Source organism: Protopterus annectens, chromosome 11.part0 (assembly GCF_019279795.1).
Source record: "Protopterus annectens isolate FY-2018-M chromosome 11.part0, PAN1.0, whole genome shotgun sequence".
In the NCBI taxonomy this organism is placed as follows: Eukaryota; Metazoa; Chordata; order Ceratodontiformes; family Protopteridae; genus Protopterus; species Protopterus annectens.
In genome coordinates this window covers 1,053,697,134-1,053,722,276 of record NC_056745.1, presented here as the reverse complement: position 1 = coordinate 1,053,722,276, position 25,143 = coordinate 1,053,697,134, and the positions used below count along the sequence as shown (strand labels likewise).

The 25,143-nt window shown below is 40.7% G+C and overlaps 1 protein-coding gene across 1 annotated transcript in view; it reads left to right on the top strand.

Annotated features, from left to right (window-relative positions):
* Positions 1 to 25,143, top strand: part of LOC122815022 (leucine-rich repeat serine/threonine-protein kinase 2-like) — a 2,570,681-nt gene that overhangs the window by 2,008,768 nt on the left and 536,770 nt on the right. The window contains 1 exon segment of the mRNA XM_044087274.1: positions 22,750 to 22,943. Coding sequence (XP_043943209.1) covers positions 22,750 to 22,943 — 194 coding nt within the window.

The window sequence follows — 25,143 nt, the reverse complement described above, 5'->3', positions numbered from 1 at the left end:
TTTGAAGACTTTGACTCTCCCTTTCATTGATATTTTGGCACATAATGTGTTGAAATTCCTATCTAGTTTCTGCTGACAAGTCACTGTACCTCATGGTAGTTCAGAGTTACATGGCTCAAGATGTGACCACCATTCTTGGCCTTCTACCATAACATGATGTTGTTCTGCACTAACCCTAAATTTCTTCACAAAATTATGCCTGAGTTTATCCTGTACAGGGCATCAATATGCAGGCCTATTTTTCTGATAACTACAGTAGAGAAGAAATGTTTCTCAGTCCATTAGATGTTAGAAAAATCTTGAAACCTAATCTCTGTCTCTGTCATTTTCTGTCTCTGTTTATCTCCCTTTGTCGTCAGTCCTTTGCCATCCTGCATGGCTCCATAAATTCCCTCTCCACCACCCATTGTGTCATTGTATTCCATGGGTCTAGAATCATCAATGTAAAAAAAGTACTTTCACAGAGTTAGGAGAAATTGGATCTTACTTTCTGCTGCCTGCATCCTCCTCTCCATCCTTTCTGTTCAAGGCAAACTTTTCTTTTGTCTCCCATATCATCTTGTGCCCCCATATCATGTTCCTTCCCATCCCTCCTCTTCTCTTGTGGAAAGAGCACTGGCTGCTGTGCTCTGTGGTCATATCTTTTTGCCACCATTCTATACACCCTCCTTGTGGCTGTCATGTGACATTCTTCAAGTTGCCTAGCGTCCCTTTTTCTGCATGGTCTCCAGAACTGCATACAGTACTCACAGTGTGGCATGATATGGGTTGGTAAAACAAAAGCATTACTTTTTTGTTTCTGAGCTTCATTTGCTCTGGACACAGTCCAGTATATTTTTCATTGCTGCCGTGGTCCTCTCACTCTGCACTTCCTGTCTTATTCAAATGTAATTACACCCAAGATCCTTTTTCAATTTTGTCACTAGCATTTTCTTTCCCCAGCCAGTCATCATCAGTGTTGTTAAGCTCCATGTGTCTTATTTTGCATTTGTGTACAGTTAACCTCAGCTGCCATTTTTCTGCTCTCTTGGACAGACTTTTCAAGTCCTTCCTTAGACTTTTCTTTCAATGCTCCAGTGGTTCACCTGTTTTGATGTCATCTACATGGAGGGTGATACTGTTCTTTGTTTCCTCAGATGTGTCTGAAATGAACACAGTAGCATAGTGGTTGCAGGACCGACCTCTGTGATACTCCAGTAGTCGCGTCTATTTCTATTTGTTATCCTGGTGAGTGGGCTACCCTAGGGTGGTTCAGGGACACTTGTCAGCCATGACCTGGATTGTATAGCAAAGATATTAAAATGCAAGCTAAGGCTACACCCATATATAAAGTGAGCAGCAGGCGCAATGAGTCCATAAAGGAAATAAATGTAGGAAACATACTACTGCTTCTTGGTTTTTACCCAACACACATTGCACTTACTCCCTATTAAAGCACAGTCTGCTGCTCCTGCCAAGACGTCAGATGTCAGCTAAAAACATCTGTCTCCAAGAATCAAAATGTAAGTGGTTTCTAACAGGAACTGTTACTTGATCCAGAAAACACATCTCTTCTTCTCACTGCCATTTTCTCCTATTGCTCTCACAGCAGTTTACTTTTGTCCACCTAATACTCTACTACTTATCTTCTGTCCTCTCTTTTCTCACTCTTCCTCTCTCCTCTCTTTTACACCTTCCTCCCTCCTCTCATTTTCTGTGTGCATATTGTATCTGTTGGTTATGTAGCAAATATGTTCTTATTAGAATGATTCATCTCATTGGGACATCTGACCTGGATGTTTATTCAGTTTTAGACCAATTTATTTTGTTTTATTGCTGAATGCCTCTCTCTGTCTCTCTGGTATTGGGGTTCTCCTGTCACCTTAGCTTGCCATTCTTCAATTTTTACAAATGTACTCTTTTTATTTCCCAGACAGAACCTGGAAATGGCACATGGTGATCAATGATTCGCCCTGGTTAAGAAATGGAAATAAAAGTCATAATGAATATCTGAAGGAGTAGGAAACATGGGTCATCTCACCAATGGAGCCTATTTATAATGATGCTTTCTTTTGTATCATGAAAGCATCTGCATGCTGTCTACAAGTACCAGTAGAATAGAATAAGATCTTGCCAAAATATCCTTGAGTTCATCCCTAAGTGATCTTTGCCATTTCATCGTAGGACCCAGTGAATCACACCTGTCCATTTTACTGCCTGAATAAGATTCCAAGACAGTAGACAGAGTGTGAATCAGGGTGTTTTCGTTTGTCACACTTGGGCTCATATTTCTCAGCTAATTCCCTAACCCATCCAAATTTCAACCCTGTCTTGTGGATCAGGCACTGCTTTGTGCTACAACCCTGGGTAGAGTCATCCAACATGTCCCATCCTCCTCCCAGAACACAGGCAGATGCTGATGCTAGGTTGAAAACCTCTGAAGCTGGGATTTTATAGTTGGACCACCTGCCATTGTATATTGATATCCATGTCCCTGTTCACGAATGATATCTTCTCAAAGTGGCTGCTAGTGGGTCTGTGGAGGAGGTCTTTATTATGCCTGCTCAAAATGTCTCCTCACTGCTACCAATCCCTGCTGCTCACTTACCTTACTAGTACTGTACACTTCTGCTGATATAAGTGCCCATAAACTATAAAGCATTTTTGTACATTGCAAAAACATTCCTTCAGACTTTCTATATTACTACTACACTGGTTGGGTGTATAAATTTTGGCAAATCTCCCTTCTGATGCATATTCTGTATTAAGAGGTTAACTGGATTCTTCTTGTGTGAAGTGAGGGTAAAACGTTTATGACTTTCACCCCTTTGTTATGCCCACCAGCTATAACCCTTTCAAGTTTCACATGCTAATAGAGATGGCATGGTCTACCTATAAATCCATTTATAAGTCCCACCCCCCCCACCCCATAAGAACAACTCCTGTTTGAAAATAAAGGTAGGGTTTCGGGTCTCTGATGAGAATTACTAAGGTGGGGTGTCTGGTCTCGGATGAGAATTACTTCTTCCTTAAAACTTGCAGCCATCACTCTTTTCCAGTCCCTCTCGAAAACCTACCCAAGTTGCAACCAACGCCATTTTCTTCAGTCTTTCTTGCCGCGCGGTGCCCGAAGCAAAAGGAGTTCGCAAGTGCCGGTCGGCCGACTCCTGAGATTTTCAAAATTGAGTTTCAGAACCGAAGTCTTCAGTAAAGCTAAGTACCCCGTTGGGGGAAATTTTTCTTGCTCCAGACCGATGTCAGTAAAAGTTAATAATTGTATTTCTTGTGGGAAGCAAATACCTCATAAGGATTTTCACTCTTACTGTATTACTTGCCTAGGCCCTGACCACGACGTTACTAGTTGTCGGTTTTGTGCTAGATTCAATAAATGCACTAATAAACGTCGGTTTGATTTTGCTTTACATTATTTTGGCTGAAGGTTTAATTACATAATGCCGTCGGAACAACCGATGACCGGAATTTATAAAAAACACAAAGACAATAGAAAAGGACAGGCGTCCAAGGTCCAAAACCGACGACGAAGCCTCTTCTAGGCCAGTCGCCGGTTCTCAGTGAGGCACTTTCGCAGCCCCTGACACCTGCTACCTCAGAGCCACAGGCCGTAACCAACAGCCACGTGGAGACACCGAGGCCTGTGGAAACTCAAGGTATTGGGCCTATGGAAACTATTCCCTCAGATGGGTCCGGAGCCGGTGAGCAGGCATTGGCTTCTGAGGGTGTTTTCAGACCTTCACAGCTTACAATTAAGCCCACTACAGCAGCAAAGGCAAAGTCAAAAACACCATTAAAGAGAAGGAAACAAGTACAGCATTCCCCAGAACAGTCATCCATGTCAGAGAAACAGATGCTTAAAATGGCTGAAGACCTAATTACTTTAATCAGGGGTTCCCATCCCCCTCCTGACAAAAGGCCTATGCAAGACACTGACTGTGATTCCTCTGACCAGGTTTCCATTTCCTCTGATTCCTCTTCTGATCAGGGATATTCTCTCCCTCCATGTGAGGACTCTGATGCAGAAGAGTCCATACCTTCAGCCTCTCCACCTGAGGATTATTCTTTTGGGAAACCCTGCACACCATGAGGGAGCATTTCCATTGGGAGAGCCAGGATTATTCAGAATCCAAGAAAAGGCTCAGAGACTTCCTTTTATTGCCTCAGCACAGGCCCCTGGCTATCCCCACTGTGCTTGATATTGTTGATGATGTTTTTTCTGAATCCAGTCTGTCTCCTGATTCTTTACCCCCTGCACCAGTCAAGCCAGACAGGTACTATAGGGTCCCTGCTTCTCATGAATTTCTTTACAAAAATCCCGCTGCAGACCCAGAAACAATTTCTCATGGTCCTAAAGGGGTTAAGGCTTCCACTACTAAAAATTCTGTCCCCTCAGATAGGGATTCCAAAGCTCTGGACAGATGGGAGAAAAAAGTTTACACTTCTGCTACTTTAGTTGTAAGAGCTTTAAACTGCCAGTTTCACATGTTTAAATATCAACAGTACCTCATGTCATTGTTAAAACAGAAAATGGTTTCAAATACAGAAAGTCCTGACAGTAAGGAAATGCAGGATTTATTGCATGCAGCTGAACAAGTGGGAAAGCATACTTTGCAATGTGGTTTTGATTCATTAGAGGCTTCTTGTAGAGCCACAGTTACAGGCTCTGTTATTCAAAGGCATGCTTGGTTGAAAGAACAAAGTTTACCTGACCATGTTAAAGTAAAATTATTGGATGCTCCATTACAGCATGATACTTTGTTTAGTGTTAAGGCAGAAGAGGTGTTAAAGAAAATGGAGGATAAAGCAAAGTCAATGCAGACAGTGAAAGATTTCTTATAGGTTCAACCACCTAGATTTAGCAGAAACTGGCCTTCAAAAAATTGGTCCTTTCCAGTGTCAGATAGGCCACAAAGAGGCAGATACAGACGCCCAAGAGGCAGATCTCAGCCCTAAGGCTCCTACAGACCTAAACAATGGGGTGCTTCAGCCCCCAAAGGAGGGGAAGACAAATCACAACCTTATAGGAAACGGTCTCAATGACTTCCCTCTACAAATGCCAAGCACTTACCTTTTGACAGCACCCCTAGGGGGAAAGCTAGCACTTTTCTCAAAAAATTGGCACATAATCACCCAGGACCAATGGGTACTGAATATTGTTTCTCAGGGTTACAGGTTCCACTTCCACACGCTTCCAAAACCAAAAGGTATGCCAGACCTGCCACAAAACCAATGGGCAGAGGCACAGAAACAGATTGCTGCTCTTAAGGACATGGGAGCTATTCAAAAAGTTCCACAGCAAGAACAGGGACAAGGATTTTACTCAAGACTTTTCTTAGTACCCAGAAAGGACAAAGCCTGGAGACCAATACTGGACCTGTCAATCCTAAATACTTTCCTGGATGTTCCAAAATTCAAAAAGTTAACACTACAGCAACTTCTGCCCATGCTGGGCAAGAAGGCTTGGCTAGTTACTTTGGACCTCAAGGAGGCATACCTGCATGTCCCAATCAGACAATCTTGCAGAAGATACCTCAGATTCATAGCAGGCTCAATGCATTACAAATTCTCTGCACTGCCCTTCGGCTTATCTACTGCGCCCAGGGTCTTCACAAAATGCCTGGCACCAGTAATTGCATTTTGCAGACAAAAAGGAATTCAAATATATCCCTACTTGGACGACTGCCTTATTAAAGCAGAGAGCAAGGACATTCTTCTAAAGCATCTGGCGTTTGTAAAAAGATTGCTAATTTGCCTAGGGTGCACAGTAAACAAAAAGAAATCAAAACTAGTGCCTTCTCAAGAGATAATATTCCTGGGTGCAAGCTTAAATACAACTGCCCAGATGACTTATCTTATGCCAGACAAACAAAGGCAACTGACACACTACTTTCAAATGATGGCAACAAAAACCCATCTCCCTGCAAGAAAAATTCTGCAGGCCCTGGGCTTCATGGCATCCTGCATTCTACTAATTCCATATGCAAAACTGCATATGAGGAAACTACAATGGTATCTAAAAAGTGTTTGGACTCAGCATTGTCACAGCCTGGAGTCAATCATAACTTTAATTCCCTGCCTACAACAGGAGTTTTGATGGTGGTCCCAGGCCTGTCACCACAGCAAGGGACAGCCTTTCACCTTACCCACTGCCAGGCAGACAATAACAATGGATGCATCGGATTATGCCTGGGGGGCACATATGGCAGGAAAATGTATTCAGGGCACGTGGCCCAAGGAACAAATGCATCTTCACATCAATCAAAAAGAGATGATAGCTGTACAGAATGCCCTGACAGCTTTCAAGGACCTAATACATCCAGGACAACTATTAATAAAGACGGACAATACCACAGTTATGTGGTACATAAACAAGCAGGGGGGCACACATTCCTACCCCCTATGCAGACAAGCCATGACTTTGTGGAACACAACACTGACAGTTCTTGCCAGGAACAAAAAATACACTGGCAGACGAACTAAGCAGAAATCTCATGGATCCTCATGAATGGAAGCTAAATCCACAAGTGTTCAGCATGATAACAAGGAAATGAGGATGCCCAGACATAGATCTTTTTGCCTCCCTTTACAATTACCAAATACAGAAATTTTGCACAAGAACTTATCACTCTCAAGCATGGAAAGTGGATGCTCTATCATTCAGCTGGAAAGGCCTGACAGTCTATGCCTTCCCTCCGATGCCACCTCTTACCAAGGTGCTACTAAAAGTCAGACAAGAAAGGCCAAAAATGATCCTGATTGCCCAAGACTGGCCATGCCAGCACTGGTACCCAATCCTAAAGAGTTTGTCTCAAGGCCCAGCTTGGCTTCTACCTCAAATTCCTCATCTTCTGACACAACAAAACAATTAGATTCTGCACAGTCAACTCAGAACCTTAAACCTGGCAGCATGGCAGATAATGTAGCCACTCAGACTGCACCTCTCTCTAAAGCTGTTATGGATGTCATTTTAGTAGCCAGGAGGCCCAGCACTAGGAAATCTTATGCAGAAAAATGGAAAAGATTCTGTGCTTGGAACCAGGCACAAGGGCTCGAACCAATTGTCCCTAATATACCTCAGATTTTACAATACCTAACTGAGATGCTGGACAAAGGCTTATCTTTCTCATCTATTAAAATCAATGCCTCTGCCATTTCAGCTTATTACAATACGGAACCTCCTATTTTTTCACATCCTCTACTACGACAGTACCTCAGAGGGGCAAAAAATATAAGACCCCCAAGGAGAGCACCAGTACCTACTTGGGACCTCAATTTTGTTTTAGAAAAACTCACACTGCCTCCTTTTGAACCAGCCAGCACAGCTGATCTAAAATTCTTGTCATGGAAAACTGCTCTGCTCCTAGCAATAACTTCAGCAAGAAGAGTCTCAGAGTTACAGGCATTAATGGCTGTGGAACCTTTCCTCATTTTTCATCAGGACAGGGTTTCTCTTAGGACAAACCCAACATTCATGCCAAAAGTGGTCGCCAGTGTGGCCTTAAACCAAACCATTCATTTACCTACTTTTTACCCAAATCCCCAGAATAAAGGGGAGAGACTTGTGCATGCTTTGGATATACACAGACAGCTACGATTCTACTTGGACAAAACAAAAGCTTTCAGAAAAACTGAGCAACTGTTTGTAGCATATGCTGCAGGATCACAAGGAAAGCCTATTACAAAGCAGACAATCTCTAAATGGATCGGACACTGCATCCGCTTCTGTTATGCACAACATGGCAAATCAGTGCCTAAGGGCATTAGGCCTCATTCTACCAGAGCAGCAGCCACTTCAGCAGCTTTCCTCAGAGGAGTGCCAACCAAAGACATTTTAGAAGCTGCAACCTGCAGCTCAGTGCACACTTTCACCAAGCACTACCACTTACCTCTCTACTCTAAATCCAGAGCGGGCTTTGCCACTGCAGTTCTGCAGGGCTTGGTAGCCTCTCCAAATCCAATTTAGACCCAGCCACCCAACCTCAGCTTTGGGATTCTACCCAAGTGTAATGACTGCAACAGTGAAACACGATGAACAAAGTACAGTTGTATACCTACCATAAATGTAGATGTTCGAGTGTATTCACTGTTGCAGTCCAGGTTACCCACCCACCATCCCCCTTTTTTCTTTGCTGGGACTTTTATGTACTTCTCATCTCTATACTACCTGTGTTGTGTATTTGCTTGTAGGTGAAGGAAATGTTTGTAGTAATATATGCATGTTTTTTGGCATAATTTTATCTTTCCAGCCTTCCTATCTGTGGGCACCTGACATCTGGAGCAAGAAAAACTGAAGAAAATGGTGTCGGTTGCAACTTTTATATCCCTGGTGCACTGACGTCAGGGAAGAGGCGACAACAACCGACGCCGGACCAAGACTTTGGAACTCGGGCCGACTGCGGTTCACCTGCCAGCAGGATAACCCAAGTGTAATGACTGCAACAGTGAATACACTCGAACATCTACATTTATGGTAGGTACACAACTGTACTTTTCCTTACAAAGCTAACCCTGTTCTCTAAAGCAGGAATGTATCATAGAAAGAAGATGCCCTGTTTCATCAAGGAATTCAAACAAATTCTGCAGATGTGGGGCAAAAATATACTGCAATTGGAAAACCACTAGCCTGCCCTCTTGTCATTTATATTATATAAATTTTGGCATAAAGCCATAATAACAATAATTCAAGGAAAGTCATACTAATACAAAAATAAGAAACTCAATTTCTTAAAAATCCCAAATCTTGTTGGCAACTACTAGGTAAATCTTAAACTACTGCCTCAAGGCAATTAACTAATTAAAACCATTTTTTCCTCTATGGAGGGTGCAGCTAACCTTCTCAAGGATGGTTTCACTACCCATTTCCTGTAACCAGTCCCTGTTCCAGCCATTTTCCATCAGCTTTTATAACAACACTTAGCAATTATATCTTGTATTTCGGAGCCATTACATCAAACATTGTAATCTGCTAATTAAGCTACGAGATTCTGCCCAGCATAAAAAAATGCCACTTCTCCCAAAATTCCACAGAAATCATCCTTCTACGTTGCCAAACACTATTCCTTCATCTGCTCTGGAATTAACCCTAGTACCTGGGAATACAGCAATAATTATTGATCTTCCAAAATCGTTAATTCCTATATCCTGTTTTACACAAATAACCAATCTTCTGCAATTCACTAAGCTATTTGAAAAAAAAAACAATTATAAACAAATCCTTACCTTTACTGAGTAATGTTACCTATTTAATGATACTCAGAACAGTGGAAGTCCAGCCTTTAATACAGCTATAGCATGACTGCAAGCAGAAGATCATGTATTCCTTAATGAGGACAAGATCTTTTCAGAAGATCCCTCTTCATTTATTTCAAGAGAGTGCTTGAAAAGGTAAATTATTCAGTTCTACGTACTCACTTGGCCAGTAAAGGCTTTGTTGATAAACCCTTAGAGTGGAATAAAAATAACCTTATAAACAGATGATGTTCACCCTGGACGTGCAACTTTTAACAGTAGATCCCTGTCTGGACTCCCTAGAGTTATCACTCCATGACCCTATATATTGTCTTCCTCAGTAATAGTCTATGGCAGTTCTAACTTATCCAAATAAGATTTTATATACTGATAACCTTCTTCTGCTAAAAGTTAGCAAAAGACTTGACAAAATACAAAGAAAGAAAGAAAAAAAAAACAACAGGCAGATTTCAAAAAGATTTCGTTTGTTTTCTAAGTAACCACCTCTGTTTGGTATTCCTCTGTGAGTAGCCTTTTGTAAACCCCAAAGATCTATGACCCCTCAGAGACAAAGTGGAAATCTTTATTACCTGTTTGGAAACAACTGACTTTTTGAAATTTACCTTTGAACATCACAGAATATGTTAATTATTTATATGTGTTGCCATCTAAAGAAGAATTTTTTTTCTTCTTTTATTTACAGGAAGCCTACTTTCAGCAATTCATATTTACATTTCCACGGTAGCCATCCTTTTAAACAAAACAAGAGCTTGGTTAAAGAGCAGGCCATTAGATTGTCCCATATGATCTCAAATGACACCACATTTAAAGTGGAGTTAGACCATCTGAAAAAATGTTGATTGATAGGAAGTACCCCTTGAAACTGGTTGAGCACATCTTTGGTTACATCAGTGACCATAGGTCTGGCCACTATTCACCTTTATTGGGAAAGGGAACTAGTTCAGCCAATTTGGAAGTTAACACTGCTGATTAAACTGATTTTGTGGAAAACAGTTTTTAAATAGAGCTCTTGTGTTACCATTTATTGATGGATTGGAAAAAATAAAAAGTATTTTACAACTATATTGGAATATTTTAAAGGGAATGAAGCTATTTGTAGTAAGCTTAGTAACAAACCTTCACTTGTTTTAAGGTAAATAGTAATTTTAAACATTTGCTGGAAAACCAGAAGGTTATAACTCCTGTTTACAAAGTCAAAACTTAGTACAGTTAAGTGTGGAGATGTACACAGTGTTCATGCATAGTAAATACTACTAACCTAACTGAACAGTAGTCTTAAAACTAGGGTACCTTTTCAGTATGGGTACTGTAACATGTCAGAGATTATTTATTTAGCAAAATGCTTGGTATGTGTGCAATTTTATGTAGGAACGACTGAACGACCCAGAAGAAAAGAATTTATGACCAATCACATGACATTCCCAAGGCTAACCCCAAAAATGCATTGTATAAACATTCCTTAACGTGTATCTTTTAAAAAAATATTTTTTGCTATTTTAGAAGTTGTACCTAGAAATGCTAAAGGTGGTGCATGGGAGACCCTTATTGAGTATAAAGAGCTCATTTGGCAGTTTTGTTTGAATGTTCATAAACTATCTAGATGGAGTGGTTTCTATTGCACCCCTTCTTAAAATAAGATCTGCTAAATTATAGAATTATTTTTTGAAATTGACTTTTAATTTTTTTAATTTATTTTGTATTTATGTGCATGACGTTTTTTACAATATGCTGCTTAAATGCATTGATTTTTGTCATTTACATGTTGTATTTCTTTAAGAAATTGTTGGTGGTGATTGGGTGGGGTTATTTAAAAACTTGGAGGACATCCACTATTTGTTCTGATGAAGTTCTGTGTGTTTGAGGAGGAAAGCACTTAGCATTTGGATTAAAAAATAAAATCTTTTGGTCTTTCCTTGATTGTTTCCTGTTTTTTGTGCTTAATAGTTACTTTTTGTGCAGTACTGTCCTGAATTTTGAATCAAAAAGTGAAACCCAGCTACACATTCTCAACATGGTATTTTCTGTTGACCATAAAAATCCAACCTTTCTTTCACCTTTATGCTTAGCTTTAGTGGTATGCTTTGCTTCTGTGTCAACCCTGTGCATGTACATTGTTAAACCTTATCAGTATTGTTTTATCGATCCTTTGTTAACATTTTTGTATGTGATCTTGCTTTATGGAACCAGCTTTTTCATGTAAGTGATTTAGACACAACTACTCATTGTATAGATACCCCTTTACTGTTGCATCAGTCATTTAATCTGTTGTCTTATTTTGACTATCACTGGCACAGATGATATCTGTACTTATGTAAACAATGGTCTGATATCTCCTTCCATATTTATAGGCATGACAAGAATGTCTGAGACAGTTAACCACAACCTGCTCTTAATAGCTAAGAAAATTAAACTCAGTAACCTACCTTAAAGACAGAGCCTTTCAAATGTTTACTAATAAATCAGACAGAGAAACACTGACTACTGGTGTTCAACAGGGCTCTGAGTTAGGCCACTAATCTTCTCTTTGTTCATTACTCACCTCACTCTAGACCTCCCAAACAGTAATATCACAATGAATACAAATGACATTCTTATACTTGTCACTAGGCAAGCACATCTTTCCCTTCAAGACAATCTACAAACCTATTCTCTTCTCTCTGTACATGGCAATATGTAAATCGACTCTTAACCCCTGTAAAACAAATGTCTTGCCATTTAAAGCCCCAGAGAAACTCCATACATTGCCTACCTTAATTATTTATAGATTGTTTGTTTTCCTGGAAAGTTTGACTGAGAAAACAAGCCCCTTTTCAGTGGATGCCCAGGAAAAAAGCTCCATAAGAAATTGTATCAGTAGTATGTATACATGTACAGAATACTCTGGTAATGTTTTGCAGCATACCAGACAAAGCTCTGTGACACGTATTTGCAATAGTACTTATACAATATACATTAGCAGCATTATGCGCAAAGTGATTTTTACTAAAGCAGATAATAATGAAATAAACATGCGTATTTTGCAGAAAAGTAATCAGCAGTGGGTGCATTTAAGTAGTAGTACATTAGGTTAGATATATTTATATGGATTGTGTCATAAGAAGGGCAGAAGATTGAAAAATAAGAGAGTAGGGAAAATCACTGATGTATATCTGTACATAGAAGAGGTAGTTTAGGAATAATTTAGCAGGGGCATAGCCAGGAGTCAAGCAGGAATAGTTTTAATTTATCTTTGAAGATAATGTGCATTCTTGAGGAGTCGGATTGGAGGAGAAATTGAGTTCCATGATTTTGTGATACAGCTGGAGGAAAGAACATTTCCTGCTTTATTGTGAGCTTTCTGAATTGAGAGGAGCTGTTTCTCAGTGGAGCTGTGTTGGTGGAGTGGAGTGGAGTTGTGGTACATCTCCCAGGGCTGGGAATTTGTCAGGGTGAAAGACTAATTAATCTGTGTGCAAACTGAAGTTGAGCGTAGTTGAGGCGGTGAGATAGCTCAAGCCATTTCAGGTGTCTAAGGGCAATACAGGGATGTATAAAGTACAGCTTGTTGGAAGCAAATTTGTTTATTTTATTAAAGCATTACTTTTGTTTTGTTGTCTTGGTGGACTGGATTTTAGTGAAAATTAGGTGAGGTATGAAGAAGTGTAGACAACGGGTAGGTGGATGCTAACCTTATCTAAATACTTTCAGTCAGAATATTGTTTTGTTCTACATAGACATAACTTCTGACATGTTTTTTAATTGGTTGTTGGATCTGGAGGTTGAATGCCATGTTGTCATCACCTATAACCCCTCAGAATTTAGCATTGGATGCTACCTCAATATGTGTGTTATGTGCAGTGGTGATATGAAAGTTACCTTTGCATTTGGTTTGACATTTAGGATAAAAAGAAGAAGTTTAGTGTTTTTTGAGGGGGTAGTATTAGGTCTGATTTTAGTAGGCAGCTTTCTGTGGAGGTTAAGAATGGGATTTGGGGCTGAATAGATAAGGGTTACATCATCTGCACATTGTAGTAATTTGGCATATTTTGAGACAGCGAGTAAATTATTGCCTAATATATTAAACAGTAATGATCCTAGTATGGAGTCTTGAGGAACACCATCAGAGACTAGTAAAAGGTTAGCAATGCTAATTGCTGTTACTACTGGAGAAGGACAGGTCAAGGCAGGTTAACTGATGGAGCAGTTTAGTACGACAGACAGTTTGAAAAGCTTTAGATAGGTCCAAAAACAGGGCAGATACAATATTAACTAATTTGCGTCTGCTATTAATGCTGTTAGAGAAGTCTGTTACGGCTTAGTACTTAAGGATTTGAAAGGAAACGTCATCACTAAAGTACAAGAACAACTCATTGGACTTGCACTTGACCCTGTCCTCAGCTTTACCACAGATACAGACAAATATCTCCAGCAAAGTACTCTCACAGCTAAAACTAAGCTATCAAATCTACCACATCCTTTGTCCAGCCAGACAGATAGCCATAGCCAAAAATGTTCTACTTCCCAAGTTGGAATTTTCACTGCCTCTCATAAGCTTAAACTCTGCCCTTAATATTCAGAAGCCCACAAACTACTGAAAATAAAATCTGGTGATTTGCATTACTTGTAGACAATAGGATGCATCATTGTGACCTTCTTCACAAGATCCACTGTTAAATAGAGCCATGCTTTTCCTCTGCACCCTGATATTTAAAGTCATTATGATAGGTTGCTCCCCCTCTCTTAAAACTAAGTTGGCTTTCAGGGATCAGACCTAATCACAAAGAAGCAGCCAAGATAACACTTGCGCTGGCTAAGCCAACATTTAATCACACTACTGGGGAAAAAGTATTCCCTTGAATAGGGCCTGCTTCCAGGAACCTCTTACCCACTGAAGTAAAAATAATTTTACATTAAACACTTTTAGGACAAAAAGCCTGAAAGAATTTCTAGAGAAGGAGTGAAATTGCTCTTGCTTCCAAGATAAAGGGTAACAAATGTGTGCAAAGATAGCTGATTGTTGTTGCAGTTTACCTTTAACAGTTTGACATGTATATATTTTGCACACATAAAGTGAACATCCTGTTTTCATTAATATTATATTACTTGACAATGGGCCAAGTCATAGCTGAAAGAGGTCCATTGGACTATTTTACTTACCCTGTTATCAGGTGAAAATAAGTATGTTTTCAGAGACTGAACACTAGACGTTCATCGTGTTTCACTGTTGCAGTCATTACTCTTGGGTTATCCTGCTGGCAGGCTACCCGCAGTCAGCCTGAATTCCAAAGTCCTGGTCCGGTATCGGTTGCTGTTGCCTCTTCCCTGACGTCAGTGCGCCAGGGGTATAAAACATGCAGCCGACACCATTTTCTCCAGTCTTTCTTGTTGCGCGGTGCCCGAAGCAAAAGCAGTTCGCAAGTGCCGGTCGGCCGACTCCTGAGATTTTCAAATCCGAATTTCAGAACCGAAGTCTTCATTAAATCTAAGTACCCCGTTGGGGAAACTTTTTTCTTGCTCCAGAACGATGTCAGAAAAAGTTAACAATTGTATTTCTTGTGGGAAGCAAATACCTCATAAGGATTTTCATTCGTACTGTATTCCTTGCCTAGGCCCTGACCACGACATTGCTAACTGTCGGCTTTGTGCTAGATTTAACCAACGCACTGTTAAGCATCAGTTCAATTTTGCATTTCATTACTTTGGCCGAAGATTTAATTATATAATGCCATCGGAACAGCTGACAACCGGAGTTTACAAAAAAAACGCAAGGACAAGGAAAAGGATAGGCATCCGAGGTCCAAAACCGATGACGAGACCTCAGCTAGGCCAGTCGCCGGTTCTCAGTGAGGCGCTTTCACAGCCCCTGGTGCCCGCTACCTCAGAGCCACAGGCCGCTTCCAACTCCCACATGGAGCCGACTGAGCCTCCGGATACTCAAGGTATTGGACACTTGGAAACCATTCCCTCAGATGGCTCCAGAGCCGCTGAGCAGGCATCGGCTTCTGAGGGTGTCTTCAGTCCTACACAGTTATATGTTAAGCCAACTTCAGCTTCAAAGGCAAAGACTAAAGCAGTTTTAAAGACAAAGAAACAAGTACAGTATTCTCCTACTCAGACTTCCATGCCTAAAAAACAGATGCTTAAAATGGCCGAAGACCTAATTACTTTGATCAGGGGTTCCCATCCCCCTCCTGATAAGAGGCCTAGGCAAGAGACAGAATATGATTCTTCTGATCAGGTTTCAATTTCCTCTGATTCCTCTTCTGAACAGGGATACTCTTTTCCTCCCTACGAGGATTCTGATGCTGAAGAATCCATTCCTTCAGCCTCTCCTCCTGAGGATTATTCTTTTGGGGAAACCCTGCATACCATGAGGGAACATTTTCACTGAGAGAGCCAAGATTACTCAGAATCTAAGAAAAGGCTCAGAGACTTTCTTTTACTACCTCAGCACAGACCTCTTGCTATTCCACTTGTTCTAGACATTGTAGATGATGTATTTTCAGAGTCCGGCCTGTCTCCTGACTCTTTAGCCCTTGCACCCTGCTAAGCCAGACAGATACTGCAGGGTCCCAGACTCTCATAAATTTCTATATAAAAACCCTGCTGCCGACCCAGAAACTATACCACAGGGTCCCAAAGGGATCAAGGCTTCCACTGCAAAAAACCCTGTCCCCTCTGATAGGGATTCTAGGGCACTGGACAGATGGGGGAAAAAAGTTTACCCTTGTACTACCTTGGCTGTAAGGGCTTTAAATTGTCAGTTTCATATGCGTAAATATCAGCAATACTTAATGTCACTGCTTAAACAGAAAATGTTGACAAATTCTGAATGTTCTGATAACAAGGAAATACAGAATTTATTGCATGCAGCTGAACAAGTGGGAAGCCATACTTTGCAATGTGGTTTTGATTCACTGGAGGCCTCTTGCAGGGCTGCTGTTACGGGTTCTGTCATTAGAAGGCATGCTTGGTTAAAGGAACAGAATCTGCCTGATCATGTTAAAGCAAAATTATTGGATGCTTCATTGCAGCGTGATACTTTGATTGGTGTTAAGGCAGAAGAGGTGTTGAAAAAAAATGGAGGATAAAGCAAAATCCATGCAGACAGTTAAGGATTTCCTACAGGTACAGCCACCCAGATTTAGCAGGAACTGGCCTACAAAGAATTGGTCCTTTCCAGTGTCAGACAGGCCACAAAGAGGCAGATACAGACGTCCCAGAGGCAGATCCCAGCCCCGAGGCTCATACAGGCCTAAACAATGGGGTGCTTCTACCTCCAAAAGTGGAGAAGGCAAATCACAACCATACAGGAAACAGTCCTAATGACTTTCCTCTGCCAGATCCAAGCACTTATTTTTTGGCAGCCCCCTTAGGGGGAAAACTAGCACTTTTTCCACCAAACTGGCAAATGATTACCCAGGACAAATGGGTCTTGAACATAGTGTCCCAGGGCTACAGGTTCCACTTTCACACCCTGCCAAGGGCAAAAGGTATGCCAGACCTGCCACACAATCAATGGGCAGAGGCACAAAAGCAAATTACATCCCTCATGGACATGAGGGCCATTCAACAAGTACCACAGCAAGAGCAGGGGCAAGGATTTTGCTTGAGACTTTTCTTGGTGCCCAGAAAGGACAAAGCCTTGAGACCAGTATTGGACCTGTCTATACTAAACACATTTCTGGATGTTCCAAAATTCAAGATGTTGACTCTGCAGCAGCTACTGCCCATGCTGGGCAAGAAGTCTTGGCTCGTAATTTTGGACCTAAAAGAGGCATACCTGCATGTCCCAATCAGACAGTCTTGCAGAAGATACCTCAGATTAATAGCTGGCTCAATGCACTACCAATTCTCTGCATTGCCCTTTGGCTTATCTACTGTGCCCAGGGTCTTCACAAAATGCCTGGCACCAGTAATTGCATTTTGCAGACAAAGAGGAATTCAAATATATCCTTACTTGGACGACTGCCTTATTCAAGCAGAGAACAAAGACATTCTTCTAAAGCATCTGGCGTTTGTAAAAAAAGATTACTAATTTGCCTAGGGTACACAGTAAACAAAAAGAAATCAAAACTAGTACCCTCTCAAGAGATAATATAACTGGGTGCAAGCTTAAATACAACTGCCCAGATGGCTTATCTCATGCCAGACAAACAAAGGTAACTGATTTTTTGCTTCAAAAAGTTGGCAACAAAGACCCAGTTATCTGCAAGGAAAATCCTGCAGGCCTTGGGCTTCATGGTATCCTGCATTCTGCTAATTCCATATGCCAGACTGCATATGGGGAAACTACAATGGTATGTAAAAAGCATTTGGACTCAACATTGCCACAGCCTGGAAACATTAATTACTCTCATTCCCTGCCTGCAACAGGAGTTTCGATGGTGGGCACAGGCCTGTCACCACAACAAGGGTCTGCCATTCACTTTACCCACAGCCAGGGAGACACTAACAACGGATGCATCAGATTATGCCTGGGGGGGCTCACATGGCAGGAAAATGTATTCAGGGCACATGGCCCACAAGCCAGATGCATCTTCATATCAATCAAAAAGAGATGCTAGCTGTTCAGAATGCCCTGACAGCTTTCAAGGATCTACTTCATCCAGGACAACTACTGATAAAGACGTACAATACTACAGTCATGTGGTACATAAACAAACAGGGAGGTACATATTCCTAGCCCCTCTGCAGACAAGCAGTGACCTTGTGGGACACAGCATTGACTTATCAAGTTCACCTGCAAGCACAATTCCTGGCAGGAAAAATAAATACTCTAGCAGACGAACTAAGCAGAAACCTCATGAATCCCCACGAGTGGAAATTGGATCCACAAGTCTTCAGCATGATAACAAGGAAATGGGGATGCCCAGACATAGATCTATTTGCCTCCCCTCACAACTGCCAATTACAGAGATTTTGGACAAGGATTTATCACAAACAAGCATGGAAAGTGGATGCCCTATCCTTCAGCTGGAAAAACCTAACAGTATATGCCTTTCCTACACTGCTTCTCCTTCCCAAGGTATTCCTAAAGGTCAGACAAGAGAAGCCAAAAATTATACTAATTGCCCCAGACTGGCCACGCCAGCACTGGTACCCAATCCTGAAGAGCTTGTCTCAGGGTCCAGCATGGTCATTGCCTCAAACTTCTCACTTACTGAGCCAACAAAACAATCAGATCCTGCACAGCCAACTCAGGACACTAAATCTGGCAGCATGGCAGATAATGTAGCCATTCAGAGCACTCCTCTTTCAAAAGCTGTTATGGATGTTATCTTGGAGGCCAGGAGGCCCAGTATCAGAAAATCTTATGCAGAAAAATGGAAGCGATTCTGTGCTTGGAACCAGGAACAAGGCATTGACACGTATGTACCAAATATTCCTCAGATTTTACAATACTTAAATGAGATCCTGGACAAAGGCCTTCCCTTTTCATCAATTAAGATTCATGCCTCTGCCATTTCAGCCCATTACAATACAGAACAACCTATCTTTTCTCATCCTTTAATAAGGCAGTACCTCAGAGGGGCCAAAAACATCAGGCCTCCAAGGAGAGCACCAGTACCTGCATGGGACCTCAATTATGTCTTGGAAAAACTCACACTGCCTCCTTTTGAGCCAGTCTCAACAGCCGATATAAAATTCTTATCCTGGAAAACAGCTCTGCTCCTAGCAATAACCTCTGCAAGATGAGTCTCGGAGTTACAGGCACTCATGGCTGTAGAACCTTTTATCATTTTTCATCCAGACAGGGTTTCTCTGAGGAAAAATACTACATTTATACCTAAGGTGGTGTCCAGTGTGGCCCTCAACCAAACCATTCACTTGCCTACCTTTTATCCAAACCCACAGAACAAGGGTGAGAGACTTCTGCATTCTTTGGACATACACAGACAGCTACGCTTCTACTTGGACAGAACTAAAGCTTTCAGAAAGACTGGGCAACTTTTAGTGGCATATGCTGCAGGATCACAAGGAAAGGCCATCTCAAAACAGACTATTTCTAAATGGATAGGTCATTGCATTCGTTTCTGCTACTCACAGCATGGCAAATCAGTGCCTAAGGGCATTAGGCCACATTCTACCAGAGCAGCAGCCACTTCAGCAGCCTTCCTCAGAGGAGTACCAACCAAAGACATCTTAGAGGCTGCAACTTGCAGTTCAGTGCACACTTTTACAAAGCACTACCACTTACCTCTCTACTCTAAATCCAGAGCAGGCTTTGCCACTGCAGTTCTGCAGGGCCTCATAGCCTCTCCTAATCCTATTTAGCCCAGCCACCCATCCTCAGCTTTGGGATTCAACCCAAGAGTAATGACTGCAACAGTGAAACACGATGAACATAGTACAGTTGTGTACCTACCATAAATGTAGATGTTCGAGTGTATTCACTGTTGCAGTCCAGGTTACCCTCCCACCGTCCCCCTTTCATTTGCTGGGTTTTATCTGTGCTTCTGTATTCTATACAACCTATGTGGTGTATTTGCTTGTAGATGAAGGAAATGTTTACTTTAGTGCATGCATGTTTATTGGCATAATCTATTTAGCCTACCCTTTTGGGGGCACCTGACATCTGGGGCAAGAAAAACTGCATCTTGTATACCCCTGGTGCACTGACGTCAGGGAAGAGGCGACAGCAACCGACGCCGGACCAGGACTTTGGAATTCAGGCCGACTGCGGGTAGCCTGCCAGCAGGATAACCCAAGAGTAATGACTGCAACAGTGAATACACTCATCTACATTTATGGTAGGTACACAACTGTACTTTGTTTATCTTCCTGTAGCATTTCCATTGACAAAATTTAACACCACACATTTGAAGGTATAGCTGGCATCTCCATCATGGTGACTAAGTCTGCTCTCATTCAGATTCCAGAGGCTGCTTATTGGCAAGATTTCCTACTGTTGTTGTTCGAGTCCCCCTTAACTCTTATATAAAAAAGTCCTCCTGTTTCCATAGGCCTACTAGGATGTGCCTAGTCAACAACAACAAAAAAAATAATATGGATATCTGTAAAAAAAAAAAAAGACTTTTTTTCTGCTATAAAAGTTTCACTTGATTATTTTTTAGAGAATGGAAGTTCAAGAGTATATAGCTACCGATTGAGATGTCATGAAGATCTGTAGCTGTAGGGAATGCTCATTATATTATTTATCTTTTATATATTCACCAGACAGATGACCTTCCAAAACTAAACTTTTTTACCAATTTTAAAGCTCCATTCTTAGTTTTTGCATACTCAAAGCATAGTTCATTTTCTTAGTAGAAAACTATCCTTCTAATGAAAGCTAGGCTTCTCTGTGCTTTTACATTGTTCCCCCAAAACAGGAGATCCCGATCAAAGCTCAGCAAGAAAAAAACATTTTTTCTTTCTTTTTTATAGCTTTTTGGTTATGGCGTATTTGGCTCTTCTTTTCTGGAAGCTAGCAAGGATATTTTCTTATTACTTATTTGAAGCCTGCTTCAGATCTCTGAAGCTGCATATTTGAATTCATAGCACACTTTCCAGACAGAATCTAACCATCTGTGTAGTTTATGGGACTAGAACTTAGTTTTTCTATAGAACAGACATTGTGTCAGTATTTTTTCTCTCTTTCTGAATTAGGTATTTGGTATTCTGCTCTAAAGATTAATCTGCCTGCAATTCATGTTTTAATGAAGCTATATTTTAGAGAATGTTGTCTCAGTTACTTCTGGTCTGCACTGGCTATATTTGGCTTTTAGAGCTGAAGCCATACATTTGAGAATCTGCACCATGGTTTCATCTTAATCTGATTGTCTGTTTCTCACTTTGAGACATTTACTCCATATTGGAGGGTCAATCTGTCCTGGAAAGCCTGCTTTGCAGTTGTCAGTACATCATTTCAGAGGATTTCGGAGCTGCAAGCTGTATGATCTGGATAAAGCATCTTATTTTGCTTTTTGTAACACGAGTGCCACATGATATGCTGCCTAAAATTATTTAGTTTATTTTAATGTCTGTTCAGGTTACTTGCATGTATATTTTCTTAAGTGCCGCAGTCCTAGATAAGGATTGTGTCCTGAGTGGGCTACATGTGTATAGATATTTTAAGTATTTCATAGCTAGGAGTGTTCCAGTCAGCCTACTAGACAGCTCTTCATTTTTTTTACCCTGTATGAGTAAGGCAGTGTATTGATAGAGCAGAGTGTTAACCGTGGCTTGCTCACTGCACTCTTTTCTGTTGCAAATATGCAGTGAAGTCCTTCCTTACCTCTTTTTGCCGCCAGTCCGTGTTCCTTCAGATGGGTGGCATTTTCTTTATTTTAATCAAAGCGAGGAAACCTGTGCTGTTGTTGCTGGTCCAAGGTTCATGCCATTGCCAGTTGGTTCAAGATCAGGGGCAGACTTTTGCAGAGCTTTCTAGCAAGGTCAGCCCTCATGGCTTTCTGGTTAGTCTCTCTTCTGTAGGCAATAGCAGTTAGTGCATGCCACTTTTTTAAGACTTTTTTACTGCTCTTTAATCCCACATTAAAAAGACAAGCTAGTTACATAGTGTCCTGCCATAAGTCAGTAATATCATAATTCAAAGCCATTGAGAGTTTCTAATTCATTGACTCCACCCTTTCCCAGTAAATAAATTGTTGGTGACTTTTATTTAAGGTATGTAGGCTGCCTTTTCAAATGCAGTTGTGTTGCATAATGAGAAAAAGAAATAAAGCATATATGCAGACATTGTACAATTCATTGCAACATATCACTTTTATTTCACGTTGCTTTAAAAGTGATTGATATGCATTTTAAACTAAATGCTTTCCAAATTAATGTTTCTGTTTTATGTGACTCTTGTATTTGTAGTCTTTTTCTCATATTCTTTGGTTGGCTTATATAAGAAAAGAACTGAGACAGCACTGCCCTTTTCTGTCTCCCTTAACACTGTTGTTGAGAGCCTTCTGCAGAGTTGGGGCCACCTGATCCTGATAATGACGGGCTTGACTGTTCTGCTGATGAGCACAGCCTGCCCACTGAAGTAAATGCAAGAAGTGGTTGCCACTTAGATAATTCTGAAGATTCAGAATAACAGTAGATACTTTCATGCAGTGTCTGTTTTGAAAAAGAGGCCATTTCATCCTAAGGAAGATTGTGAAAATTCATGTGGGTCTATGGTTTTATCAAAGTTATCTTTTTATAGGTTGGTTGTTCATCTACAAAAATATGAGTGGGAGATGTAAAGTCATATAAAAAGTGCTCTCTGTGGCTGTTTTTTGTTTTGTGAATGTCAACTAACATAAACTTGTTTTAAATTCACTGCAAAATGTATAGTTTTTCTCATTTTAATTACAACAGAACTTCCCAATCTTCCTGGTACAATCAAATATGCTTTCATATTCCTTTAAAGAAGCTGTGTCTTGTTGTACATGCTTATCGTTGTATTCCATTATTTAATATTACTGACTTAAATCAGTCTTTAAGTATTGTGTATACTTGTAATGCAGTATGCATTTTTTTAAATTAAAATAAAATTGGTGTATAAAGTTTTTTTTTTTTAATTTTGTTTAGAATGTTGAGAACAGTCGGATTCTGTGTCTTGCACTCGTTTTAGTCTATGGTGAAAAACAAGAATGGATAGTAGCAGGAACACATTCAGGTTCTCTGATAGTAATTGATGCAGTTAATATGGCATCTAAGCACCATCTTCAAAAAATGACTGATTCTGTGACCAGCTTATTCTACAGTTTTCGTTCAAAACACAGGTATGACTCTCCGTCTTATAACAAGTATTTCACTGAAGTGTTTCTTCTTTAAATAAGTAGTAATGAGCACAGTACAAAAATGTTTAAGCAAATCTGAAATTTTGCCATAAGCATTTATAGAAAAGAAAGGAAATCAGTGCTCTATAATGGATTACTTCTTGCACTTGTTGTTAGTATTAGTTTGTATCTGAGTCAGCTTCACCATTTAAATAACAGAACCATGTTATGTAGGCATTATTGTAAGGTATCTCATTTTTTGGTTTGCTGTAAAAAGGTCCTTTTAGTTATTTAAGGTATCATATTACCCAGTATAATGTTTACCCTTGTATTAGTGTACTGAATTACTGCCATAAGAAAGCTGCAGTCTCTGCTACATGTTCAGTGGTTTGTCTGTTACTGTTATAGGGACTAGAATTCACTTTTCACTGCCATTACTTTGGCCACATTTCATGTTTTCTTAAAGCACTCCATTATTATACAGATTCCAAAGTAACAGACAGCTTTGGAGGAAATATTTTGCATGCTATTTTTCAGGTATGTGTATACCAGATGCCTACCTCCTACCATTATCGTTTTGCTTAAAAATCATTCACAAATAAAATCTTCCTGACTGTGAAGGCCTCATATAAGACTGATACGTTATGTATATACTTCTTACTATAACTCCTCATTTTCAAGAATACTTAATTCACCAGCCATGCATTTCTACTCTCAGTACTCTAAGATTTATCTCTTTTAGTTGCTGCTGCAGTGGCAAAGAATGGTAAAGCCTTGACTATGACCTAATGGACCCAGATTCAGTTACCAGCTTGTTTGACTGAAGGAGGAACAGGGAGGGATGGATGGATGTTACTATTCCTGGTAGAAGGACGGTTTCTGTGGGCATCTCCTGCGATGATCTTTGTTGTAAACTGAGGACGTTACAACCTGAGAGGTGTGGGGCAAAGGGGGATAGTGTGGTGGACATTGCTGAGCTTCTGAGGAGGTAGCACAATACACCACACATCCCCATTGCACACCTGCCCTTTGATTGCTACTGGTAGACAGGATTGAGATATGAGTAATTCACAAAAGTAAGCACCCCAGCTGATGATGATGGCTAATCCCCCCTGGATGCTTTTAAACTCCACAACCTATCCCAGCAGCAGAGGTGGAAAAGATCGGGGAGTAACGAGTGTGCTGGTAGACCTGGCAATCACAAAGGTAGGAAAGCTGTAGGATGAAGGGATGAAGCAGGGAAGTGAAACAGAGCTCTTTTTTTTTTTTTTGCATCTGCTTCCACTTTTTTCTCCTTTGGAAGTGTGAGACTTCAGCTTTGGTTATGCATTTTTTTTTCAGTACAGCACTAGCAATTAACCTAGAACTGTAGTAACAACCCAGTGAAAAAGGAAAGCACTAACCCTTGTCTGGGGATTGACCCCTGGACTCCCCCACATTTCATGTGGTTGTCACTACAATCTCCAGCTAAGGACAGTGTTGTCCTTTCTCACTGAGATTTTTCCATGTAGCTGGGTCAGGAAGACAGCAGGGAAGTGGAAGATTGTTCCTTCATTTTATGGGGGTGCCTTCGCATATGATAGGAAGAACATCTAAAAGACTGCCTGGTGCACCCAGAGAATCTCAAGATGCATACCTGTAGTACTGTGAAACAGTTTACAGATAAAGTCTGCTGACTTATCTGATGTGACAGCAGAAAACCTAAACAACTAACTTGTGTATAAGCAACAGTTTTAACACTATGTCTGTCAGACACTTCTTGTGGATATGCAGCTCTTGACTGCAGCCTCTAGAATAGCTTAGATATAGCAAATCCTTTTTGAATTGGCCAACTAATTTGTTAAGAAACACAGGTTCCAGGCCTAATGGATGCCTTGCATTACATGTCTGCTCCTCATTGGATGTGCTTGTCCCTTTGGTAGGAAGGAGATGAAGACAGTGAGGACTACTTTTTAGAATATGGTTATGTAGGTTCCCTCACCACAGTTACCACTGAAGAAAAAGTCACAAGAGACCTGATGATGGGGAATTTTACTGAATTCACTATAGACTTAGTGAAGTGCTTTCTAAGCTCCACTGTTGTTACTGTGTGCTGTACATAATGTTAACAAACTCCATGTGTTGACTTTTTAACCACAATGACAATGAAAACAAATTATCACTACTCGCTCCCCAACATGCATGCATGCCTTGAAATAAACTA